Here is a 25384-nt window from a genome sequence, read left to right on the forward strand (position 1 = left end):
AGTTTGTTATGTCTACTAGGTAGCTAGAGTCTGATCCTCAGAGCCAATGGTTTGGACGGTCAACAACGCTTGGGCCCACAGGGGCTTGGCCTCCTGACCGGGTCTGTGCTGTCTGCATCTGAGTCCTCCTTTTTTATTGATTGTTTAAGGGACGCTGCCTGTCTTAGGTGGTCAGTGTCACCCTCATTCTTAAAAGTGAATACAGAATTTCCAGATACAAGATTTTTGGTTGATAGTTTCTGTTGTTGTTTTTTTTTAAGCACTTTAAATATTTAAATATATTATCCTACTGTATCTGGCTTCCAAGTTCCAAGATTCCTGGGTAGAAATTGACACTTAATCTTATTGAAGATCCCTTGTATTTGGCATTTTGCTTTTTTTGGCTGCTTCCAGGATTTGCTCTTTATCTTAGGTTTTTGAGAGCTTGTTTACAAAGTGTCTTGTGGTGGTTTTCTTTAGTTTATCATACTTGGAGCTTTTTGGGCTTCTTGGATGTTTAGATTTATGTTCTGTCTCAAATCTGAGAAGTTGTCTGCCATTATTTTTTCAAATATTCTTTCTGACCCTTTGTTTCCTTTTTCTTTCTACAATTCTCTAATGTGGATGTTGGTTTGCTTGAAGGTATACCACAATTCCTTTAGGTTCTGTTAATCTTTTTTTGTTCTGTTTTCTTTTTGCTCCTCTGATCATTTATTTTTTTTAATCCTCTAATGCTCTAAGTTTTGTGTTCTGCCAGCTCAAATCTGTATCTCTTCAGTGAATTTTTCATTTCCGTTATTTTGTTTTCAACTTTTGTAATTCTGTTTGAATCCTTTTAATGGTGTTTATCTCTTTAGTGATATTGAAACTTTGGGAATATTCAATACTATTGTTTAAAGTCTTCTAGTCTTTTTATTATCTGGGCTTCTTTCTATAGGGATGATTACTGCCATTTCATTTTATTCTTTTGAATAGACCATCTTTTTGTTTATTTATATGTCTTTATTTTTTGTTGAAACAGAAACATTTGAAAATAATGTGTTATCTCTGAAACTCAGACTCTTCCTATTCCCAGGGTTAAGAATTTTATTTTTTATGTTGTTGAATGCTGTAGTCATTTATTTTCTTAATGACCTCCCTAGTTTTATAATTAGTGCCCTTCTACGTGGACACCAAAGACTCTAATTTCTAACATGAAGCTATTGCTTCAAACAAGATGTCCTTGTATTCCAGGGGATAGGATCAGGTAGAACAAGGAACAGAAACACTTAGCTAGCCTTTGCAACTTGACTCTGTACTCTGGCTTACCTTCAATAAAGAGCCTTTCTTGCAGTATTTATAGGGACCAGACCAAGATGACAGCATACCAGGGGGCTTAAAGCATCTCATATAAAAATTCCATGATCTCTTATTTCATTTTACCATGAACTTTTGAAGTCCACTCATAGAATCTTAGGTTACCTGCTGTACATATTTTATGAAGATCATGTATATGGCTTTTCTTTTGCCCCTGTATACTTTGTGATTTTGAAAGTTCTAATTTCTGAAAGAAACTGTCACTTTGACTTCTCCTTCAGCCACTAGGTGTTAATTTTATACTTATATCACACTATTTGGGGAGTGTGGTGACTCTGTAAGACAAGCACTGGACTGCCAACCACAAGGTTAGCAGTTTGAGCCCACCAGGAGGAAGATGAGGCTTTCTGTTCCCACAAAGATTTACAGCCTTGGTAACCCTATACAGGGTCGCTGTAAGTAGAAACTGACTCAACAGCACCTAACCACAACATCGCACTATTTAGTTCAGTGTTTGTGGGTGGTCATGTGCTCCAAGGCAGCACAAACAGATGGGGTGCCCTGCTTCCTTCAGGCTGTCCCAGGTAGATCAGAACAGATATCCACCATAGTCCTCTGGCAAAGTCTGTTCTGATCACTACAGAACCAGCAATCAGACATATTCTCTGAGACCATAGTCCACAGTCCTGCTACCACTGCCACTGTGCCAGACTGGGGGTTGGGGAGGGCGGCAGGACCCCCTTTTATTTGTTTATTAATTTTTGTTTAGCATTTGCTTAGTTGCTGTGATCCTCTGATTGCCATTCAGAATTCTTACAGAGTTAAGTCTACCATTTTCTGCTTTTTTCCCTTGGTGATCGTGTGGGCAAATGGGAACAGAGAACTCTGCTCATGCTCCCATCTTCCAGGAAGTTTCTCAAAGTAGCAACTTAGAATCATTTCTTTCATGTTCCTCCATGTAAATTGAGAGGATAAGAGCAAAAGCAATTGGGATATCCAATCAATATAGAACTTTCATTAAATGACTATTTATTGAATCCTCAGAATATCAAATAAAGATGTTGATAATTTAGCTACTTTCTCCAAGATCTTTTTCCAGGTATGTCTTTATGCAATTAATATACAATCTTTTTAGTTGCCAAAAAGCGCAAGAAGAGAATTAAGTAGTAGTGCTGTAGGATCAGCACTTGTCTGCAAACCACATGGTCAGCAGTTCAAACCTACCAGCTGCTTCTTGGAAACCCTATACAGGGTCACTGTAAGTCGAAACTGACTTGACGGAGCAACACAACAACAGGAACACTGAAATCTTGGTGTGGCAACATAGGATAAGCACTTGACCTCAAGGTCGGTTTGAACTACAAGGTCAGCAGTTCAAAAATTAATTTGAAGTTCTATAATTTATTCATATTTTCAGCAAATATTCTTTGAATGAGTGCTTCATTCCTAGCATTGTTCTAGAAAGATTATTTATTTGAAGTAGGATTTTTTTTGCTACTAAGATTAAGCTTGTTTTGCTGAAACATTCATTGTACTTAAGACTTCATTGACAGCATGTTTTAATAGGGAAAAAAGTGATCTGAAAATGCTTTGTTTCCAAGGAGAAAGAACGGTGTCTAGTAGACTGAAGAATTTAAGAAAACAACTCTGATTGCTTCACTTGCTAAGAATAACTAAATACTGGATTATTTTTTAGCCTCGCACCAGTTCATTTTTCAAACCATTCTCTCCAAATTCACCAAATAATAACCTAAAAAGCAAATCTATCCTGTGTCAAGATTCATAAGGCCTGATCCTAAATATTTCTTTTTTATAATATTTTAACAGAATCCCACTTAAATCTTCCAGGAGTACCTCCTACTGTTGAGCATTTTAAAACATGATACCACTATCTGGCTGACACTATCTGTATAACCTTGTTATTGCACCAACTTCCTAGTAAAGCAAAAACATTTTTATAGTATACTTAAAGCCCATTTTCTCCTTTGCTTTCTTCAATTAAGCTGTATGTTGTTACGTGCCTTCGAGTCAGTGCTGACCCATAGTGACCCTGTATAGGGTTTCTGAGGAGCAGCTGGTGAGCTTGAACCCAACCTTGCAGATCAAACTGACTTTGCATTCTAACACATTAACCCACAGTGCCACACCAGGACTTTGTAGTATACTTGAAGCCCATTTTCTCCGTTGCTTTCCTCAATTAAGCAGTATGGAGACTCTGAGAAGATGTTTGTGTGACTCACAGATGAACTATCAAAGCCTCTCTTCCTCCACTATCTTATCTCCATTTACAACTCATATAAAGCTAGGCTTTTTCATGATCCAATGTCAGCACAGCATCATTCTCAAAGAAAATGTAGCAAGAATAAAATCTATTGAAAGCAATTATTTACCCTGGCCTTTAAATCTTTCAATAACACAACAAAGGATAATACATTCTTAATTAACACATCCACCCCCGTGCAAAAAACAAGAATCCTCCTCATTGTCACTTTCAGTATCTGTGCTCTATGTGACAACAGTTTGGCTTTTCAAATACATCAATCTCTCTCTCTTCCCCAAATCCTCTCCTCCTCACCCTCTTCAGGTCTCTTTTCTTTTACCTCCTGTTACTTTCTGCCATTTAAATATAAGTTCTGTTTTGCTTCCTAAAAGTTACCCTAATGTACATAGTGAGGTGGTAATGTTAGAAAGGTGGATAGGTCAAGGAGACAACACTCAAATTTAAGAGATAAGGGCAGGAAAGAAGGCATATTTGGTCCCTAATACGCTCTGGTAGCGTAGTGGCTACGAATCAGGCTGCAAACCTTAAGGTCAGCGGTTCGAAACTACCAGCTGCTCTGCGGGAGAAAGATAAGGCTTTCTACTCCCGTAAAGATTTACACCCTCGGAAACCCTGTACAGGGTCGCTATGGGTCGGAACCGACTTGACGGCACTTAACAGCAACAACAACAATGCGTTATTCCATCACTGTTTAAACATAATCTTGATTTTAAGAAGTCTCCTAAATCTAGAGTTTATTGTTTGTTTTTTTAAAGTTTTCTCCTCCTAAGTAATTCCAGTTTATTTAAATTTTCATCACAAGATTTCCAAAGTGTCAAATGAATCCGTTTAGTTCATGTTATAATCTCTTCTTTGTTGTTGTTGTTAAGTGCCATCAAGTCGGTTCCGACCCATAGCGACCCTGTACAGGGTTTCCGAGGCTATAAATCTTTATGGGAGCAGAAAGTCTCATCTTTCTCCCGTGGAGTGGCTGGTAGTTTCGAACTGCTGACCTTGCGGTTCGCAGCCCAATTTGTAACCACTAGGGTCCAAACCTAAGTCTCTCAAATTACATGTCACTCATTTATATAAGAAATTTCATTGAGCTGACAAAACTACCATCCAGTGATTTTGGTTATCAAAATTTCTTCATGCCTTTCAGGTATTTAACTTTGATGTACGCCCATTAGACTGGATGGAATACATTGAAAATTATGTTTTGGGAATTAAAATGTACTTATTGAAAGAGGATATGGCTGGGATTCCAGAAGCAAGGCAACACTTTAAAAAGTAAGTACAGTCAGTTAAAATTTATTGAGCATATACTATGTACTTGATTTTATCCAAGATTTGAAACTCGGGTAGCAAAGGAAAGGAATTTGAATGTTTTAAGTGTTATATTATATTGCAGATCTGTGCTCAAGAGTATATATTATCATTATATGCTGTTTTATTTAGTCTTGGTCCCATCCCTAGGAGGCAGATATTATTTCTCATTACCTCATTTTTATAAAAAATACATTTAGGTTCAAACGAGGTAAGTAACTTCTTCATGGTAATACATGGGAAGTACAAGAGCCAGGATTTGAACGTAAGTTTTCGGTTTCTTCTACCACACCGTATCATAATTTCATATAGAAAAAGAACACCCAGCTACTGACAGAAGACCTAATTCTGGGATTTAAGCAGAACAAACCATATAATCATTCAAGTCCTTCAGTTTCTTCCAGTCAATAATTTCTGAGGGAAAAAGAATTATACCAGTGTGAATATATTTCTGGCAGAAGCAAAGAGTTTCTATTGCAGGGAAGATAAGGATGAAAATTTAGATTGCAAACTGATAGGGTGGAACTTCAATAACAGGCTGCTGACTCCGGAATTTGCCTTCTAGTGAACAAGAAAATTTATGATATGGTAATATTATGAAAGTACACTTAAAAAAGATTATGCTAAATATGTTTGTGGTAGAGAAGGGCATGAAAAGGAGAAACTAGGGAAATTGAATTATTCAGTAAGAATGGTCTACCAATAAAAAATAAAAGCCAAGCAAAGAAAATGTCAGGCAATCAGTCATACCACATACTCTATGAACACTTAATAGATATTTGCTGGTTATAGCCAGGTGGGACACGTTTATGCTTCAGATAACACAGTTGGGTATTTGGTGCTGTTTTAATGTTGGTTATGTGTGTCTGTCCCCTAGGCTCCGAAACATTTACTACCTTTTTAATACTGTCCTCTTCCTCATCGTCTGGCGCCTTCTCATTGCAAGATCGCAGATGGCTCGGAATGTCTGGTTCTTCATCGTGAACTTGTGTTATAAATTCCTCTCCTACTTTAGGGCATCCAGCACACTCAAGGCCTGACAACATTCAGCGGTCACCTTTTATCTGGAATCTTTTAGATACCTCTCAAACAGCTAGCTGTGGTTCTCAAGATAAGGAAGGAATAAGGGATCTGCCCAGGTTCATTACCTGTCAAGTGTGCAGTCAGATAGTCACCCCTGTGTCTTAACTATACATGCTTTTATTTCAGTGAGAGAAGGAAAATCATCTCCTAGCCTGTAATCATAGATGTTTTAGAAAAAATAATAATTTTGATTATTTCCTAACACTCTGTTCTTGCACATAAAACACCAAATACTCCAAACTTCTTGTATGTAGTCTTTCTTTTCTCTGAAATAATTAATTCAACTCAGTATACATGGTAAAAGCTGGGGGAAAAATGCGAATGAAAGGTGGTATGAACCTTGCACCTGTTCTGGGATACCAAATAAAAAGGGTTAAAATCAAGACAAGTCAAGGAAGAATGGTCTCAACTTCCTCACAAATCCTGTAAGAGAAATAATTCCCTGCTGAAAGTCTTCCTTTCCTTTCTATATTTTACCTTAAGAATTCTGGTTTAGAGGTGGGAGAAGTAGAAAACTGGGTCTACCATTTTCCATTGTTCTCAACTGTAAAACAAACCTATTGCTATAGAGTTGACTCCCACTTCTGACAAACACATGTGCTTTACAGTAGACCTATACTCCAGGGCCTTGTCAGGCTGCAATATGACTGACACAGGCTAGCAGGACGTTCTTCCTGGTCACCACTTGGTAGATTCACACTGCCAACCTTTTGGTTCATAGCCTAGAACAAACTATTTGCATACTCAAGTTTAGAGAATAATTGTTTTGCTATTTGTTTTAAAAATATTTTGTTTATCCTCAACAAATTAAAAAAGCATTGCTTTTAGGGTTCCAGTTCATACATGCACAAGTTTATTCCAAACAACATGCTTTAACATGTTTCTTAAATTAGTGGATGGCTGCAGACAAGCTTTCTCAGTGATACACTTGTCTTCATCTCACTTAGGGTATATCCCAATAGAGGTCCAATCAAAACAGTGACTTCTGAGGGGATCTGCTGGGCCAGTTAGATTCAACGTACTGAGGCCAGTTCTGGTCATGACAACTGTTTTGGGGGGATTCTCGGGGTAATCTTGATAGATTTTTCTCAAAGGACACTGGATAATCACATTATGATTATGAACATATGAACAAGTTTTAAGAAAAAGTTGTGCTGAGGATTTTTTTCCCATCACAATGCACTTGCTTATTTCTAAGGAGTAGCAAAGACTGCCCTATGAGAATTCACTGGGAAACCTTCTCTCATCCATTCTCCAGTCCTGGAAGAGTTCGTGTCCTTCAGATTTCTTTTTGTCCCTAAAACTCAAAGAACATTCAAAGGAAAACAATGTGAGGTGTTCAAAATGTCAAAACTGACATTTGAACATGATACAAACTGAAGAGCTCAGAATTCTTAGGCAGAGAGATGGAAACACAGCCTTCAGAAGTATATAGACTACAATTGGCATAACCTAGTCTGCAAACACAATGGTGTACATCCTACTTTGGTGAGTAGCAACTGGGATCTTAAATCCACGAGCGGCCATCTAAGGTACAATGATCCGTCTCTGTATATGCAGAAGAAGGAGCTCTGGTTGCGTAGTGGTTACAAATCGGGCTGTGAACCACAAGGTCAGCAGTTAGAAACTACCAGCTGTCCCATGGGATAAAGATGGGGCTTTCTGCTCCCATAAAGATTTACAGCCTCGGAAACCCTGAACATGGTTGCTGTGAGTTGGAACCAACTCCACGGCACATAACCACCACTACCATATGCAGAAAAATGAACGATGAAAATTGAAGATGCTTGGAATCAATTAGTCCAGTGGACCAGTGGAGCACATAAACATCAGTCTCCATGACTCTGAGACCATGGTGCCTGACTACCACTACCAACTGTTCTGAAAGGGATTGCATTAGAAGATCCCAAATCGAGTGGGAGACAATGTAAAACAAAACTCAATATTATTAAAACTACCAGGCTTTATGGTCATAAAAGGAACTCTGGTGGCATAGTGGTTAAGAATCGAGCTGCTAATCTCACAGTCAGCAGTTCAAAACTACCAGCTGTTTCACAGGAGAAAGATGAGGCTTTCTGCTCCCGTAAAGATTTACAGCCTCGGAAACCCTGTACAGGGTCGTTATGAGTCGGTACCAACTCCATGGCACGTAACAACAATGGTCATAAAGAGACAAGAGAACCTGAGACTATGGCTCCTGACCACCTTTCAGGTCTGGAACGGAATTCACTCTCATAAACAATTTTCAACCAAGCAGTAGACAGGTTTATAGGGAGGACAACATTAGTGAGTTGTGCTCACCACGGGATGGTCAACCATTAAAGATCAAAGGGGCAACATTTTCCTAGGGACAAGGTTCAGAGGGGTTGGAAAGGAGGGTGGAATGGAAGTAGGAGCCGTAAAGATGAAGTGGGATAACTGTTGTTATAAGGGAGTAGATTGAAGTCATTGAGATAAAACAAAGTGCATTATTTGTTGGATTTAAAACAGATGATCTGCTGTATAAACCTTCACTCCACAATAAAACGTTCCCCCCAAAAAAGTATATGGACTAGATGGAGGATATGTCACAAAACAATAGCTTCACAGTTTGATATTTTTGCTTAATAAAGGTTATGACTTGTAGCAATACTTTTTGACTTACCCTTATATATTCTCAAACTAACATACCATTAATATAACTCATATAACAAATATCTCAACTCTACTCATATTTGACAGATGAGTTTGACATGCTGGGTTGCAGCATTTATTCATGTCGAAAACATACAGTATTATTCAAATATGATGTTTGGGCTTAAACTAGAAGGCACCAGTCACCATATCACTAGTAGAAACTTACACAGGTATAAAATGTTAACAAAGGATGGCAGTGCTTCATGCTCATTTTCTGGAATACTAGGAAACTGGTACTCAGAACAGCAGTTTCAGGTAGTGGAAGTGTCCAAGGTATCCAGGACAGTATGGAACCCAATGTTAATGAAGACTTTCCTGAGTTCCATAAAAGCCGGTTTGAAGGAACTCCTTTGGGCTCATCAATGTCTTTCCCAGTCTAAGTTCTGGGGACTACTTCCCAGAGGAGACACCACAACTCTGAAACAAAGCATCCAGTGATCTTTCGTTGAGATGGCTATCCAACATTTTGCATTACATCAGTACAAACAACTTCTGTTATTGTTTCTGACTCATGGGAGCCATATTAAAGGCATGAAATCAAGATATAATTTGATGGGATTGGGTTAAAACATAGTTTTAGCAACTATCTTTTTTGATTATTGTTTTAGCAATTCATTAGTAAGGTCAGTGGTTCGACCTCATCAGCTTGTTCCTCAGAAACCCTATACAGATTCGCTATGAATTGGAACTGACTTGACAGTACTAATAAAAATAACTGATTAAGTATTATTTTGATTTTTGATTAAATAAAACATTTTAATTGACTATTTTCCCTTTTTAGTGTTCTGTATTGTTCAATCTGCTGTCTACTGCAGCCAATTCCCTCCTGTCTATAACTATATTAAAAAATGCCTACTATAAAATTATTTTACATTAAGATCAATTAGCAATTATGTAAGTGCCTAATATGCACAAAACATGGGAAAGAACCTCCTACTTTTGGGGAGGAGATTGTAAGGATAAACAAAACGTATCTGTATGTTCAAAGAAATTTTGGTAATGCCTATGTCCACAGGACACTTGATACAGTATCAAACAGAGTCAGAGTCTGAGACAATACATACTTGAAAAAGTTGATGCAGATGGACACACAACTCAGAAAAAAAAACTCTCACAATTTTATCTGAGCACTATTATCTCCATTTACACTTCACTTACGGAACTGCTTTAGTATCTTAAGATAAAAAGATTTGTCCAGAGTGAAGGGACCACTACCCAAATAGTGTGGAATCTCACAATGACCATAAAAATGAAAGTAAATGCCAAGTCTATTTCAACTCATTCAAGTTGCTGTTAGTTGCCATTAAGTTGATTCAGGTACAGAACAGTGTGCTCAGAAGAGGCTAAAGTTTTCAAAAACATCAACAATTTCACAACTTTTATTTTTTTTAAAAAGTATGTTTTTCCACTTTAAAACATCTTTTCTAGAACTGCAATCCTAATTATATCTAGGAACATAAACAATTGCCTATATGGTTGTCGTTAAGTGCCGCAGAGTCGATTCCAACCCATAGCAACTCTATATAGTGTTTCCAAGGAGCAACTGGTAAGCTTGAACCACCAACCCTTGCAGTTTGAACGACATTGCAGTCCGACGCATTAGTCCACAGCCCCACACCAGGACTCCAATTGCCTCTATAAGAAAGTACTAATTGTTCCATATGCCCACATAAAACAAAACCAAACCACTGCCATCAAGCCAATTGTGACTGATGGCAATGCCATGTGTTACAGTGGAGAACAGCTCCAGAAGGTTAGACCTTAGACTTTCTTCTGAGGCAGTACTGGATAGATCCGAACTCCCAACCTTTAGTTTAGTAGCCAATTACAAACCGCTTGTGCATCTCAGTACTGCTATGTCCACGTACGTTGTTAGGTGCTGTTGAATTAATTCCAACTCACAGTGATCCTGTATATGGTTTCTGAGGCTGTAAATCTTTACTGGCACAGAAAGCCTCATCTTTCTCCATCAGAGTAGCTGGTGGGTTTGAACTTCTGCCCTTGTGGTTAACAGTGCTGGATTTATCCTACAGTACCACCAGTGATCTTTATATGTCCACATATAGGTATAGAAAATGACTTGTTTTAGGAAAAAAATGTATTAACAAAATAAAAGCTAACAATTTCTGGTTTGAAGGTATAGTTGGTTTGAGAGGAGTCCCTGCAGGTCCAGTTAACCTGATTGGCTGCTAACGGAAAGACTGGAGGTTAGGTTTTTTCCTGAGGTCCTTTAAAAGAGGCAGTGTACATCCCCAAATCAGCTATTCAACTCTGACAACCCTGGGGTCACCAGGAGTAGGAAACAACTTGACAACAACTGGTTTTTAATTAGTAATGCCCTCTGAAGTATAACTGAAGGCAAGGGGAATAACCAGAAACCAGATACACAAGCAAACATTTAGGGATGTCCCTGTTTTATTTAAAACACTGATTCTAAATTGAAGTTATAGATAATTTCATGGAAAAATTAAATGAAAAGATAATGGAATTTTCTCATTAATGTTTTGAAGCCCCCCCCCCCCCGCCCCCAACTCCCCCTCACATATAGGGAAATGTGAGATTGGGAAGCCTGGGTAAAATTATAGCAAAATCTTAAAGAAATTAATGTTAAGTTGTAGTACAAAACGGGGTCTCCAGGTGGTACAAGTGTTTAATACCTTGGGTTGGTAATCAAATTGTTGGAGGGTCTCGTCTATGCAGAGGTGCCTCAGAAGAAAGTTCTGGAAATGTACTCTCAGAAACATCAGTCGCTGAAAACCCAATGGAGCACAGTTCTACTTGGTCACATTGGGGTTGCCATGAGTTAGAACTGACTTGACAGAAACTGTTATTTCAGGACACATTTCTACCAACATCAAAAGAACAAAGAAATCGTTTTATAACTTGTTCTGTTTCAGGGAGTTCTGGTGCTGCGTTGTAGAATAACTCGCTAACTGTTAGGCTGGCAGTTCAAACCCACCAGCCAGTCCTTGGAAATGCTATACATGGTCACAATGAGTGAAAACCTTCTCCATGGTACTTATAACAACACGTTAGTTAGAATCCAAATGTTTGAGGTTGAGATACCATGTGAAAAGTTTTATGCTCTCTTACCTGTCCTCAAAACAAAACAAAGCTCATCCAAGGTAGTTTGCTTTATATTACAAAACTGATGTAAATGACTCATCACTGAAGAGACATTCCAAACATGGGAAAGAAACTATATTTTGATATAGTATCACAGTAAGGAAGGAGCTCTGGTAGCGTAGTGGTTACGAATCGGGCTGCTAACCTCAAGGCTGACAGTTCGAAACTACCAGCTCTTCCGGGGGAGAAAGATGAGGCGTTTTGCTCCCGTAAAGATTTACAGCCTCAGAAACCCTGTGCAGGGTCACTATGAGTCGGAACCGACTCCACAGTACTTAATAACAACAACATTACAATAAGGGAATACTTGGGGATTGATACAGGAATTATTCCATAAAATAGTGAAGAAATAATGATCTATTTTGACAGCACTAAATGAAGGGGTAACTCATTTTGGTTTGCTGAAGGTATTCTAGAGCTTAAAACAGAAAAAGAACTTACACATTAGATTAAAGGACATGCTATAACTTTAAATTTCCCAAGGCTCAGGTTTAAGTAAATTTTAAATACTTAAGAATATGCATCTTGAACTCGTGTAAATGATGTATTTTTTAATTAGAAGATATAAACTTACTTGATACTATCTGAATTCCTGACCCAAGATATAAAAATATAGAATAGTATATCCTTACTTAAGGAGCTCTGGTAGCGTAGTGGTTACGAATCGGGCTGCGAACCTTAAGGTCAGCGGTTCAAAACTACCAGCCACTCCGCGGGAGAAAGATGAGACTTTCTACTCCTGTAAGGATTTACACCCTCGGAAACCCTGTACAGGGTCGCTATGGGTTGGAACCGACTCAAAGGCACTTAACAACAACAACAACATATCCTTACTTATACCCTTAAAAAATTAGATCTTAGTCATTCCTTTCAGAATTCCAAAGTTTACATTAAAGATTGCAAACTCTGCTTGCACTATTCTTATATATATATTTTAAAAAGTGTTTTCTATCATAAGATGTATATGAGAAAAGTGTGATAAATTAATAGTTGAGAAATTAGAAGTTAATTTTGTAATTCTGACAAATATTCACTCCAGGTTAAGCTTTTCCTAAAAGGTAGTCTGAGTGTACAAATACTGCAGCAAATATTCACCTAAATGTTTAATTTTTTTAATAGGCCAGTGTGGGCCAAGATGGTAAAAAACAAACCATTTCACATAATATGAGGTCTGACTTTTAGACTGATGTACATTCATTCATACACGTATCATAAATACCTTAATAAAAGGGAATGAAGGTTGCTTAATAAAGCTGGATTTTCTGACTAGCACATGACAAAGTTCTATAATGGCTCGGTCAGGAAACTGCTCTCATCAAAAGAAGAGAATCACCCGGAGAGGTCAGAAATTCCCAACAGATATTATAATACTTCTACTGCCCCAAATCCGACCCTGATTATTTCATGAGTGTCACATGGAAACCTTTCTTCATTTTTAATGGAATCAATGGCAAAACAGGATTCTGATTTTTAAAAATTCCTTTTATAGTCAATTTTACTGGGACAAATCAATTTCATTAAAAGTTTAGTATGGTAGTTGGAAAACATGTAAATAAAGTAGTTATGTAACAAAATAATTTTAACAATTATTTTTAAAGAATGTATTTGTTATATAATATTAATAATCCTAACTGAAAGAAAGTAATTTAAAATCAACTAACTTTTCTTCCATTAAAAACAAAACAAAGCTAATACTTGGTAGGATTTTCTGACATGCAGATTCAGAATTCGCTAAACATTCAGTTTGAATTCACTAAAATTCTAATTTTTACCAATTAAAATTTCTTTTAGAGCTGTTCTATTTATTCCTAGCACAAATTTATAGGAAATAATAGCTGAAGAATACGTAAAAATTAGCTCAGATAAAGCATACTTATTTCCTGGGGTTTTTGTTGTTGTTTTTTAAATTAAAAGACTGTTCAAGGCTTGTCATGTCAACTATATTAATCAGTTAAATGTCATAACTCTTAATGTTAAGTGACATATTTTAAACAAATATGATTCCATAATCATCTGCAAAATATTATACAATATAAACTTTACTGCAATGCAGCTTTGTTAATACTTTCCCTTCTGTTCATTATAGTAAATCTGTCCCCACTACTTCAAAGGAAGCTTTAAAAAAGAACAAAAACAATTAAAAAACTTTTTAAAAGTATAACTTAAATGCTCATTCTCTTAAAGTCAGCATTTAAATTTAATCTTTTAAAGTATTGACCTTTATTTACCTGAAATTCTGTTTCTGTTTCCCCATTTCCCTAAATGATACAAACTTCTGAGGAACAGTTGATGATTCTTCTAAGTACTAAAAAGAAAAATCATGTTGGCACATTCATTCTAAATATAGTTTTTAATGACACCTGAATAATAGCGCCCTCATTATTTTTAAACTCTTATACTCTGGAATTTAGAAGCAAACCTTAAATAGTAATAAAACTAGAACACACTAGTACAGAATCAATCACATTCAGGACACGCTGAAGGCAGACACTTTTTCTGTAATCTAGTTTTACAGTTTAACGGACATTGTGTTGTCTTCCTTAAATATTTGCCTCTTCTAAGTTGGGGTCCTGGTTTGGTGCTGTAGGGTCAGCACTGAACTGCTAACCATAAGGTCGGCGGTTCAAACCCACCAGCTGCTCCTCGGAAACCCCTACACAGGGTCGCTATGAGTCAGAACCCATTCAACAGCCCTAAACCACATTTTAAGTTACCCTGTTTTCCACTAACTATAACATGTATAAAATATTCTTTATGTGCCTCTTTTTCCTCTTTATATTTGAGAAACTAGCAATTTCCATCATTTTTTATATAACCTCCTTCCCTCCCAAAACATACCAATACTATAGTGATGAAATTAGGAAACTTCACATATTCTAAAAAAATTGTGCTTCCTTGTCTATACATAAGCCCCACAAAACCTGCCAATGAAATATCTGTTACATGTCATTGCACCTATGTGTCTCCCCTAGTAGACTTTAGCCTTCTAAGACTCTGTCTTGAATAGTTAACATCAATGAACAGAGTTCAAAGAACAAAATGGTCTTATCAATATGGCTTAACATTAATATGGCTATAACATAGGGACCAGTCCCCATTTTCCTTTATTAATAGTGTAACCTGATCACAATTTTTTGAAGTCTAGACTAGTTTTCCATATTTTTCATATTTTATTCTGACATATCTTTTAAAAACAAAAGGGCAAAACATTTGCACTTATCAGTGCCTTTTTCTTTAAAGGTGGTCTGATGTCCTCAAGCTTTTTGTCACAAAGAAGCCAGGCCTGATTTTGATATTGTCTACTTGTTATGACAGAAACAGAAGGGCCATTTTCAAAAACAATACTTCACTTAGTCTTAATCACTGATTTGCGGCATAATTTCTTCAAGGGCTTTTGTAACAGACAAAACATATATAGGTTTTCAGTTTGGGGTTTGTTTTTTTCTTCCATAGGTGTGTTTCCTGTTTCTCATTCATATTTTCTTTTCTTTGAATATATTGCACAATATTTTATTATTAAAAAAAGATTTTATGTCTCAGGCAAAAAGTTTTTTCTCCTTCACTTGGGAGATGCTAATGTGTATTGTTTTCTAAAAGAGGTAAGTGGTTGTCTGTGTGGCCATCCTCAAAGGGGATCTAAGGAGAAAGAAAAAAAAAAAGAACCAAAGCATTAGCTTAATTCCTTACATTATTTCTTTTAAAAACAAAATTTTACTTTGGGTCATTTCTTTCTGGCAGCAAAAGCTACTGTTTTTAAGACTTAACAATGATACTTTTTCTTACAGATCAGAATTTATACTACAACACTTACAGAATTGACAGGTTTGTAGGCTCCAAGTCTGAAACGACAGCAAATTATTTCAACTATAAATTTTCCAATTCCATGTAGCATGCCTGTAATAAACAATACGTTTGTATATCAAAAAACATGCAGATTCTTTAAATTAAATCATTTTCTAAATTACTAGGTAAGAATAAAAGAATAAAGAAAAAACACTTTGCTTTACTCACCTCATGGTTTAAAATAATCAACACAGCTAAATTTTCATCTAAATAGATTTTTCTTTGAAATCACAAGGCCATATGAATTCATAACCTTGGCAAAGCAATCTCTTCAAGGGTGTTGAAAACATAATGTATCACACACCCTCACTCACTCACTCACTCAATGTTGCTGTTATTGTTACATGCTGTCAAGTCATTTTTGACTCATAGCAACCGTGTAAAGGATTTTCAAGCAGCAACTAGTGGGTTTGAACTGCTAACTTTGCAGTTAACAATCCAATGATTAACCAGTATCACAGCCAGACTCCTAAATAAATACATGAATAAACACCACAAAGTTAAATGAGGCAGTGGCAAAGACTTTATTTCAAAACAAACAAACAAAAACTAGTCATTTAAAAAAAAAAAAAACACAATTCAAAGTATTTAAATTATGGGCTAGAGATAAGGAAGAAATTGCTTCCTTTCTATTGTACTTAACTCTCAAATTATCATGATTAGAATTCTGCATGTAATCTTTGAAAGAACCCCTGAATTTCAGGTCAAAAAGGTAGTAACTATCATCTAATTTAAACCCAACAGGAATTTAAATCTTTGGTTTTTGGCATCCCAGTCAAATAACCATTTAATTCTACTTTCCAGTGATGAGGAAAGTAATTCATTATATCTTAAAAAACACTAAAATGTGGTAATTTTATTAATAACCATGAATTTGTTTTGAATTCTCTAATCATACTCTATAAAAATTCCATCTTCCAATCCTATGCAAGAAACCATAAAAATAGTATTAATGAAAAAATCCAATTTTACACACTGTATTGTAGGTATCATAATTCTGTTGTGTCACTATAGGATAACCACAGGACTGGTTACAACTACAACTGACTCAATGGTACTTAACAACAACAGGTATCATAAGATTGGACATTAGATACTATAAAGCTAAAATATCTTAAATAAAGAATGAAATTTCTCTGTCTGGTCACCTTCTCATGTACTCTACCATACACTTGTAAGTTAGGTATTACTACACCTATTTTTTGGAGTCCTGGTGTGGTACTATAGGATAAGCACTCAACCGCAAGGTTGGTTTTAACCTCAAAGTGAAATTCTTCAGCCACTCCTCGGAAACCCGATGTTGATGTTAAGTGCCGTTGAGTCGATTCCAACCCATAGCGACCCTGTATAGGGTTTCCAAGGAGCAGCTGGTGAGCTTGAACCACTGACCTTACAGTTTAAACAATACTGCAGTCTGATGCATTAGCCCACAGCGCCACACCAGGACTCCTCAGAAACTCTATACAGGGTTGCTATTAGTTGGAAACGATGTGACAGCACTTAACAACATTTCCAATTTTATAGATAAGAAAACAATCTTAGAAAAGGTAGGTATTTATGCAAGAGTTTGTGTTGCTGTTAAGTGCCAAGACTACCAGGAAGTAAATGGCCAAACTTGGATTCAATTTTCATTCAGTCTAAGGCTAAACCCCAAATTTTTCTAGCACACAATGCAATCTCCCTTAGGTCATTGAATGCAGTAAGCTTATTTACTTTAGTGATCAATCAATATAATTTGGAGCTTTGGAATTAAAGATAAAATTCTTTAAATATCAAAACATGAGAATGTTTACATTTCTTGCCCCTTTTAGTATAAGTATCACTTTTAGAAATTAGACAAAGTAAGAAATGAATGTTAACCTGTTGTTGAAAAGATTCCTCCAACAATACCACAGAGTCTTACAAAGAACTGCCAGAATGGCATATGTTCTTCAGTAACTGTCACCATAACAGAACTGAGATCATATTTTATAAATATACTAGGAATTCATGGCTGCCTGCAGCATGGTTGATAACACGCTCCTAAAAAAAGAGACGGAGTTCATATCATCCGGTTACTTCTATATGGTCAATGCTAAGTTTTTCAACCCTCCAGATTTGAGACATCCAAATTTATGAAGATCCTACTGGACTAAGCCCAACAGAAATCATCAAATTATCCTGCTTTCCTTATATGGTTAGTTTTTAAAGCTATCAAAAGAGGAGAATTATTCTTCACTATATACCAAACAAACGAAAAGAAAAAAAAACAAATGTATGGCACTTCATTCATTAACCAAATCAATCAAAACTAAATTTATATTTTTACATACTTATTGTAATATTTCTTTGTTAGGAATTTACATTTATATAATAATTGTATTTACTTCCAATAATTTAAATGATCAGATTTTAAAACAAATAATAATAAACTAAGATACAATACAGGAAGAAAATATAAATGGTTTGATTTGAAGGATATCAATATCTGAAATATTAGTTCAGTTTAAAAAGGAACAATTTTTTTCTTGAAAGAAATATAATAAAATATTATAAATTTACCACAATGTATACATACTAGTTACACTTCAAAAATTAAGTTTTAATAAATTTCTATAAAAGCATTAAACAATTCTGCTATCGCATTTCTTGGTTCAGACTTTTGTGCAATTCCTACCTAGTTTACTAAGATACAACTACTGCAAGATTGAAGAATCCAACTAATGAGGTAGACTATCACCAAGGGAAATTAAAGCAACTGAATGTGGCACTTAATAACAACAAACTTCCCTAATAAACCCCAAACAAATAATTGTTTTAATTTAAATACCCCTTCCCCCATGAGCACAACAGAACCTTAGAGTAAGCCATCAAGCTTCCAATAAAGAAACTTTATTTTAAAGCTCTGATATGCCCAATACCACACCAGAAATAAATACACTGTCACCACCTATGTGTGTATTTTTGGGTCAGGAGAAGGATGAGAGTTTAAGGGATCATGATGTCCGCACAACAAAAGACTAATGATGCCCTTTAGGTACCAAACCAGTGAAAGTCAATGCTTATTCAACCTCACTTTACCAACACAAGTTATTCTCTTTTTTAAGCAAAATATAGCTGCATAAATCAAAAAGTAGTGTTACAAAAAACCATAGAAAATTTTATTAAATAAACTCTACTAAAATGTGAAACTATTGTTTCTCAACATATCCTATACACCTGTCCTAAACGTATAGTATGCACTTATCCTATACACTTCTGAAGACTGTCATTCTGTACTCTTTGATTTACATCATATGAAAATGGGAATTTTGGCATCTTCAACTCAGTTCCTTTTCAATGTTATTTGAGTCTGGGGAACAAAAAGAGGTCTGAAAGAGCACGATTGGGGCTGCAGAGTACATGGTGTAAGGTTTCCCATGGATAATCTCACAGGACAGGCCCTAGTTACCCTGAAAAAACGAGCAGGTGCATTGTCACGATAAAAACAAATTTCTCGGTGCAAATTTTCTGGCCTTTTCCTCACCAACGCAGTTTTCACTACTCTAAAAACTTCTTCATAATAAGCCCCCATGATCGTCCTGTACTCTTCAAGAAAATTTAAGATTACCCCTTGGGAATCCCAAAACAATAGTAGCCATAACTCTTGAGCTGACCTCTATGCCATGAATTTAGCTGGCCAGTAGATCTTGGAAGTCACTGTTTTTGAGAGGACCCTCTTTTGAAGGCACCCTAACAAGACTAAGACAAATATATTACTATCACAGAGACATGTTGCAGTAAAGTGAGTTTACTTGGTATGGCTCTCCTAGCCACAGTCTTTGTAACTCCCACCAATTGACTGGGTTATTGTTGTTGTTATGTGCTGGCAAGTCAGTTCCAACTCATAATGACCCTGTATAGTTTCCGAGGAGCAGCTGGTGGGTTTGAACTGCCAACCTTGTGGTTTGCAGTCCAGTGCTGATCCTACAACACCACACCAGAAGCAAGTAAATAGAGCATGTGCAACTTTAACATGGGAATTGGTTGGTTTTGCCATCCTGTTTGGTATAAAGTGAGCCAAATCACAGGCATCAATAATGAAAAACCACAAGCGGAGCATGTCCTCTGGACCCAAAGATCCTAGAGAAATGGTGGCAGCAGAAGTGACAGCAGAGGCAACAACAATGAGAGCATGTGACCGAACAGCAGGCTTCTCAGCCCACGGAATGAGCAAAGTTCAATGCCTTTGGGCAGGAGGTTGGCTTACAAAATAGGGTTCTTGTTGGGCATTTATTGGCAGTGCTACAGTAGCATTGTAAAAATGCTCAAGCAGGTCAGAGGCCAAGGGGTCTATGACAGAGAGGCTGAAGACCAGAGAGAAGTAAGCCTAGTGTTGCAGCTGAGAACACCCAACTCCTGACCAAACACAATGTATTCTGATCCTGAATTGTACCATGTTAACTTCCCTAATAGGTGTCCTGGTGTGGCGCTGTGGGCTAATGTGCTGGACTGCAAAGTTGGTTAGAACTGCAAGGTCAGCAGTTCAAGCTCTCCAGATGCTCCTTAGAAACCCTATACAGCGTCATTATGGGTCGGAGCCGACTCAACGCTACTTAACAGCAACAAATTTCCTTAATAAACCCCATAACTGTGAGTATTATCTGTGAGTTTTACATGAACACTGCCATGGATTATTGAACACAGCAGAGAAGTAGAGTTCTGTGGAAGGAACAGTTGGTATCGGTAGGTAAGGAAGTTTGGAGGGTGGAGGCGTATCTGGTCTCTGCCTCATAGGAATTGGTCTTGGCTAATGTGGAGTTGGATTCTCTTGCTCCTTGTACAGTCAGAAGAGATCAGACCTCCACACCACTCTCTGTTGTTGTTGTTGTCAAATACTTTGGTTCTGAATCAAAGCCACCCTGTATTGGGTTTCTGAGAAGTGGCTCATGGGTTGAAAAGCCAAACTTGTGGTTAACAGTACAGTGCTTATCCACAGCAGTCAGACCAGGACACCATTCTTGCATATGTTTGAACACATTTTGTTTAGAATAAACCCATGCATGTATGAAAAAATACTTTTTAACTTACCCTTGCATTTTAGTTACCCCATCAGCAAGGAGCTCTGGTAGCGTAGTGGTTACGAATCGGGCTGTGAACCGCAAGGTCAGCAGTTCAAAACTACCAGCTGCTCCGCGGGAGAAAGATAAGGCTTTCTGCTCCCGTAAAGATTAACAGCCTCAGAAACCCTGTGCAGGGTCGCTATGAGTCGGAACCGACTCCACGGCACATAACAACAACAACATCAGCACTTTCCTCAAATGATCTGAGGTACAACTATTATTTTTCTTTTGATGTTTTGAAATATACTTGAGATTATTTTGTAGACAGAGTATCCTTTTTTTAAAAAAACAAACAAAAAACAGCTGTATGCCTTCTATTGTATAGATGTACCATTTGAGTGGTTTCTAGTCTGCCATTGCAATAACATAATGAATAGCATTACACACACATCATTTGTAATTTTCCAGTGTTATCTTGAGGATAGATTTCTAGGAATAGGGTCAAAGGGTCCTGTATGCTTTGCAAACACTGGCAAACTCCCTTCCACAGAAACTGTGCCATTTTGCATTCCCATAGCAATGTATGCATAGTTGCTTTTTCAAAGCCTTGTCAAGTGTATTTACTTTCAAATTTTCTTGTTTTGCCAACCTTAAATGTGAGAAAGGAGTCCTAGTGTGGCACTACAGGGTAAGCACTGGACTGCTAACTGCAAGGTTGATGGTTCAAACCTACCAGTCACTTCTTGGAAACACTATACAGTATTGCTAAGAGTCAGAAGCAACTCAACCACATTTGACAACAACAAATGTGAGAAAAGGTAGTTGCTGACCCAGAGATGTTGAAAAGCATGGTACACTACATACCTGTAAACACACATGCATCATACAAATACAAGCTTTCTCACCCTGAAGCATTTGGAAAATAGTTACATGACACAACACCCCCAAACCTTCAATACCTAGTGTCCTAAGAGTAAAGGAAATTCCATAATTACTAAGAAGCTTTGATAGCATAGTGGTTACGAATTGGGCTGTGAGCCTCAAAGTCAGCAGTTCGAAACTACCAGCTATTCCACTAGAGAAAGAGGTGTTCTGCTCCCGTAAAGATTTACAGCCTCAGAAACCCTGTACGGGGTTGCTATGAGTCAGAACCGACTCCATGGCACATAACGAACCAAGCACCCAACTAAGGATTTGACCATCAGACATTATCATATTACTATTAGAAAACTCTATACGGAGGAAAGCAAAATTTAAAAAGCACTTCAATTTGCCTTGGAAATATTGCAGATTAATATTTTAATATATAAACATTTTAACTGGAATATTCACTAATATTTGAATATTCATAATTCTTAAACACAATAATCAGTAAACTGAGCCTCAGATTAAAAATCTGTGAACTATCCAATTCCAAAACCCTGCTCCTTTCTGTCTGTATTTATTTCTAGTCGTCCCACTCTGAGATTGCAAAATGCTAGTACTCTCAATGAGATAAATACAAAGCACTAACCTAGAATATGGTGTCATGGTGTGGCACTGTAGGATAAGCACATTGGACTACTAACAACAAAGTCAGTGGTTCAAACCCACCAATCACGTCACAGAAATCCTGTACATGGTCACTATAAGTCCAAACCATTTGGATGGCAACAACAACAACTTGGAAGGCAAATGCTCTCTAAATTTCTTATATCACCAATATTCATCATGCTTGCTCTAGGATGGTGCATTTTTAAATTAAAAATTAAATAACAAGATGTTGTTGTTATTTAAGTCATTTCCAACTCATAACAACCCAACAAAGGGTTTCCAAAGGGTGGCTGATGAGTCTGAACTGCCGATCTTGGAAGTTCAAACTAACCTTGCAGTACAGTGCTTATCCTACAGTGCCACACCAGAACCCAAATAACAATACAGATATAATATTAAAATGCTAGCAGGCAAGAACTGTTCACACTCAATATAAGAAAGTACATTAACAAATTAAGACATTGAGGATAAAGTAATTAATACCACCATAGTTTAACAACTTAAAATCTCAACTGAATAAAAAACATACCTGGTTAAAAAATATATATATTTCTTTGTTGTTTTTGTTGTTGTTTTTAAATCTATTTCTCTTTTTTACTCTAAACATATGAATACTCCTGTCTGATATAATACTGACTTAAAATATGCTAGTGCATTAAAAAAAAACTTCTCACACATTTTTAACTAAGGGAAAGAGTATCATTTGAAATTTTAACTGTATTTCATATGGGAGAGGGAGTCTTTAAAAATCAACTTACCCTTTCTGTCACAGAAAACTGATGAGTGTCTGCTGAAATTTTGTATGTATGTAGTTTTGTTGGCACAACTGTAATAAAATACTGGAACATCTGGTTATCTGGAATACAAAGAAAACATGCTTTTTTACAATCAATTCAGTAACGACAAAACTACTGTCAAATATATATACTTCTTCTATTAAGTATATTAAACCTAGAATTTAATATTACCTATAACTTAGTATTTAACAAACAAATAAATTTTAAAGAAACCAATATAGTCATACTTGGTGAAACTAGTTCTGTTGTTGTTAAGTGTCATCGAGTCACTTCTCACTCATAGCGACCCTGTATAGGGTTTTCAAAGAGCAGCTGGTGAACTTAGAACCATCAACATTGTGGTCAACAGTCCAGTGTTCATCCTACAGTGCCACATACACACAGAGTTTACAATGTGTTTTAAAAAGATGAATTGTTGTTGATGTTTAGTGTCATCAAGTCTGTTCCAACTCATAGCAATCCTGTACAGACAGGGTTTCCAAAGAACAACTTATGGATTTGAACCACTGACCACTGCCGTTCAAAGCTTGTGGTCCAGTGCTCATCTTACAGTGCCACATCAGGACTCCACAAGAGGAATTAGTGGCCTAGATACCTTTATAATCACATTATCCTTTTATCAAACACGAAAAACAGAAATACAATTTCCCTATAGTATAGAAACCAATAAGTAAAATAAGTTATAATAGTTTAACAACCATATTCTAAGTAAAATATCTTTAATGTAACAGATTATACAAGTAATATTAATCCATTTAAATTAATAAAAATTTAAATCCTTAATTTCATAATAGCAGAGGAGCCAAAAAAAATCTTAAAAGGTCTGATGGGTGGTCATACAATGATTATTTAAAACAAACAACAACCTTCAGGAAACATGAAAACAGACGATATACAACATATATAACAAAGAAAATGACCTTTCCATACTGGGATAAACTAGTATAATTTATCCACCATTCATCTGTCAGTTTGTCATACAGTGGTAGCTTGCATGTTGCTGTGATGCTGGAAGCTATGCCACCAGTAGTTTAAATACCAGCAGGGTCACCCATGATGGACAGGTTTCAGTGAAACTTTCAGATGAAGACAGACTAGGAAGGAGAGGTGGACTACTTCTGAATGTTTAGTCACTGAAAATCTTATGAATATAACAGTGGAACACTGTCAGATAGCACCACAATATTGACTATTGGAACATTACAAATACCACCAGAATACTGTCATATACAATACCAGAAAAAGAGCCCCTCAGGTTGGATAGGCATTCAAATTACCAATGGGCGAGACCTGCCTGCTCAAAGTAGAGTGGACACTAATGACATGAATGGAGTAAAGCTTTCAGGACCTTCATTAGTGGATGGGGCACAACTTAAAATGAGGAGAAACAGCTGTAGACATCCATTAACAATCAGAACATGCATTGTACGAAGTATGATGCTAGGAAAATTGGAAGTTGTTAAAAATGAAATGGAAAGCATAAACATTGATATCCTAGGCATCCGTGAACTGAAATGGATTGGTATTGCCTATTTTGAATCTGACAATCATATGATTTACTATGTAGGGAATGACAAAATGAAGAAGAATAGCATCACATTTATCATCGAAAAGAACATTGCAAGGTCTATGTTGAAGTATAATGCTGTCTGTGATAGGATAATATCCATAGGCCTATAAGTAAGACCAGTTAATATCACTATTATTCAAATTTACACACTAACCACTAAAGCCAGTGATGATGAAAGTCAAGAATTCTACCAATTCTTCTGTCTGAAATTGATCACACATGTAATCAAGATGTACTGATAATTAGGCAACTAGAATGCAAAGACTGGAAACAAAGAGGAAGGATCAGTGGTTGGATAAAATGACCTTGGTGATAAAAACAATGCTGGAGACCACATGATAGAATTCTTTAAGACCAATGACTTCTTCATTGCAAATACCTTTATAAAGCAACACCAGATGGAATACACAGATATCAAATTGACAAAGTCTGTTGAACGAGGCAGTGGAAAAGTTATCTATCATCAGGCAAAACAAAGTCAGGGGCAGACTGAGGAATAGGCCTTCCACTGCTCATATGCAAATTTAGGTAGCAGCTGAAGAAAATTAAAACAAGTTCACAAGAGTTAAACCATTACCTTGAACTTATCCTACCTGAATTTAGAGATCTTCTGAAGAACAGATTTGACGCATTAGATACTAAAGACGGGAAGACCCGTAAAGTTGTAGGATGACATCAAGGATATCATACAGGTAGAAAGCAAAAGGTCATTAAGCACAACAACTACAGAATGATGTACATGGCAGCATCAACGTGAACTCAGTCGACAAATGAAAGTCAAGAACAGAATAAAATTATAAGAACAGAGGATATGGGAGGTCAGTCTATGATCAAAACAATTACAATGTGAAAAAAGGTAAACACAGAAGAACAG

At 36.6% G+C, this 25384-nt stretch overlaps 2 protein-coding genes across 2 annotated transcripts in view; one reads left to right on the forward strand and one right to left on the reverse strand.

Annotated features, from left to right (window-relative positions):
* The window catches only part of FAR2 (fatty acyl CoA reductase 2), a 66456-nt gene extending 60555 nt beyond the window's left edge, over positions 1-5901 (forward strand). The window contains exons 10-11 of the mRNA XM_006866986.1: positions 4698-4825; positions 5739-5901. Coding sequence (XP_006867048.1) covers positions 4698-4825; positions 5739-5901 — 291 coding nt within the window. The remainder of the gene's footprint in view (positions 1-4697; positions 4826-5738) is intronic.
* Positions 5902-15195: 9294 nt separating this feature from the next.
* The window catches only part of ERGIC2 (ERGIC and golgi 2), a 56137-nt gene continuing 45948 nt past the window's right edge, over positions 15196-25384 (reverse strand). The window contains 5 exon segments of the mRNA XM_006878347.1: positions 15196-15382; positions 15558-15640; positions 17450-17578; positions 17581-17611; positions 22902-22999. Of these exon segments, the coding sequence (XP_006878409.1) occupies positions 15320-15382; positions 15558-15640; positions 17450-17578; positions 17581-17611; positions 22902-22999 (404 nt within the window). The 3' untranslated portion in view covers positions 15196-15319.

This window comes from Chrysochloris asiatica, unplaced genomic scaffold (assembly GCF_000296735.1).
Source record: "Chrysochloris asiatica unplaced genomic scaffold, ChrAsi1.0 scaffold00098, whole genome shotgun sequence".
Classification (NCBI taxonomy): Eukaryota; Metazoa; Chordata; class Mammalia; order Afrosoricida; family Chrysochloridae; genus Chrysochloris; species Chrysochloris asiatica.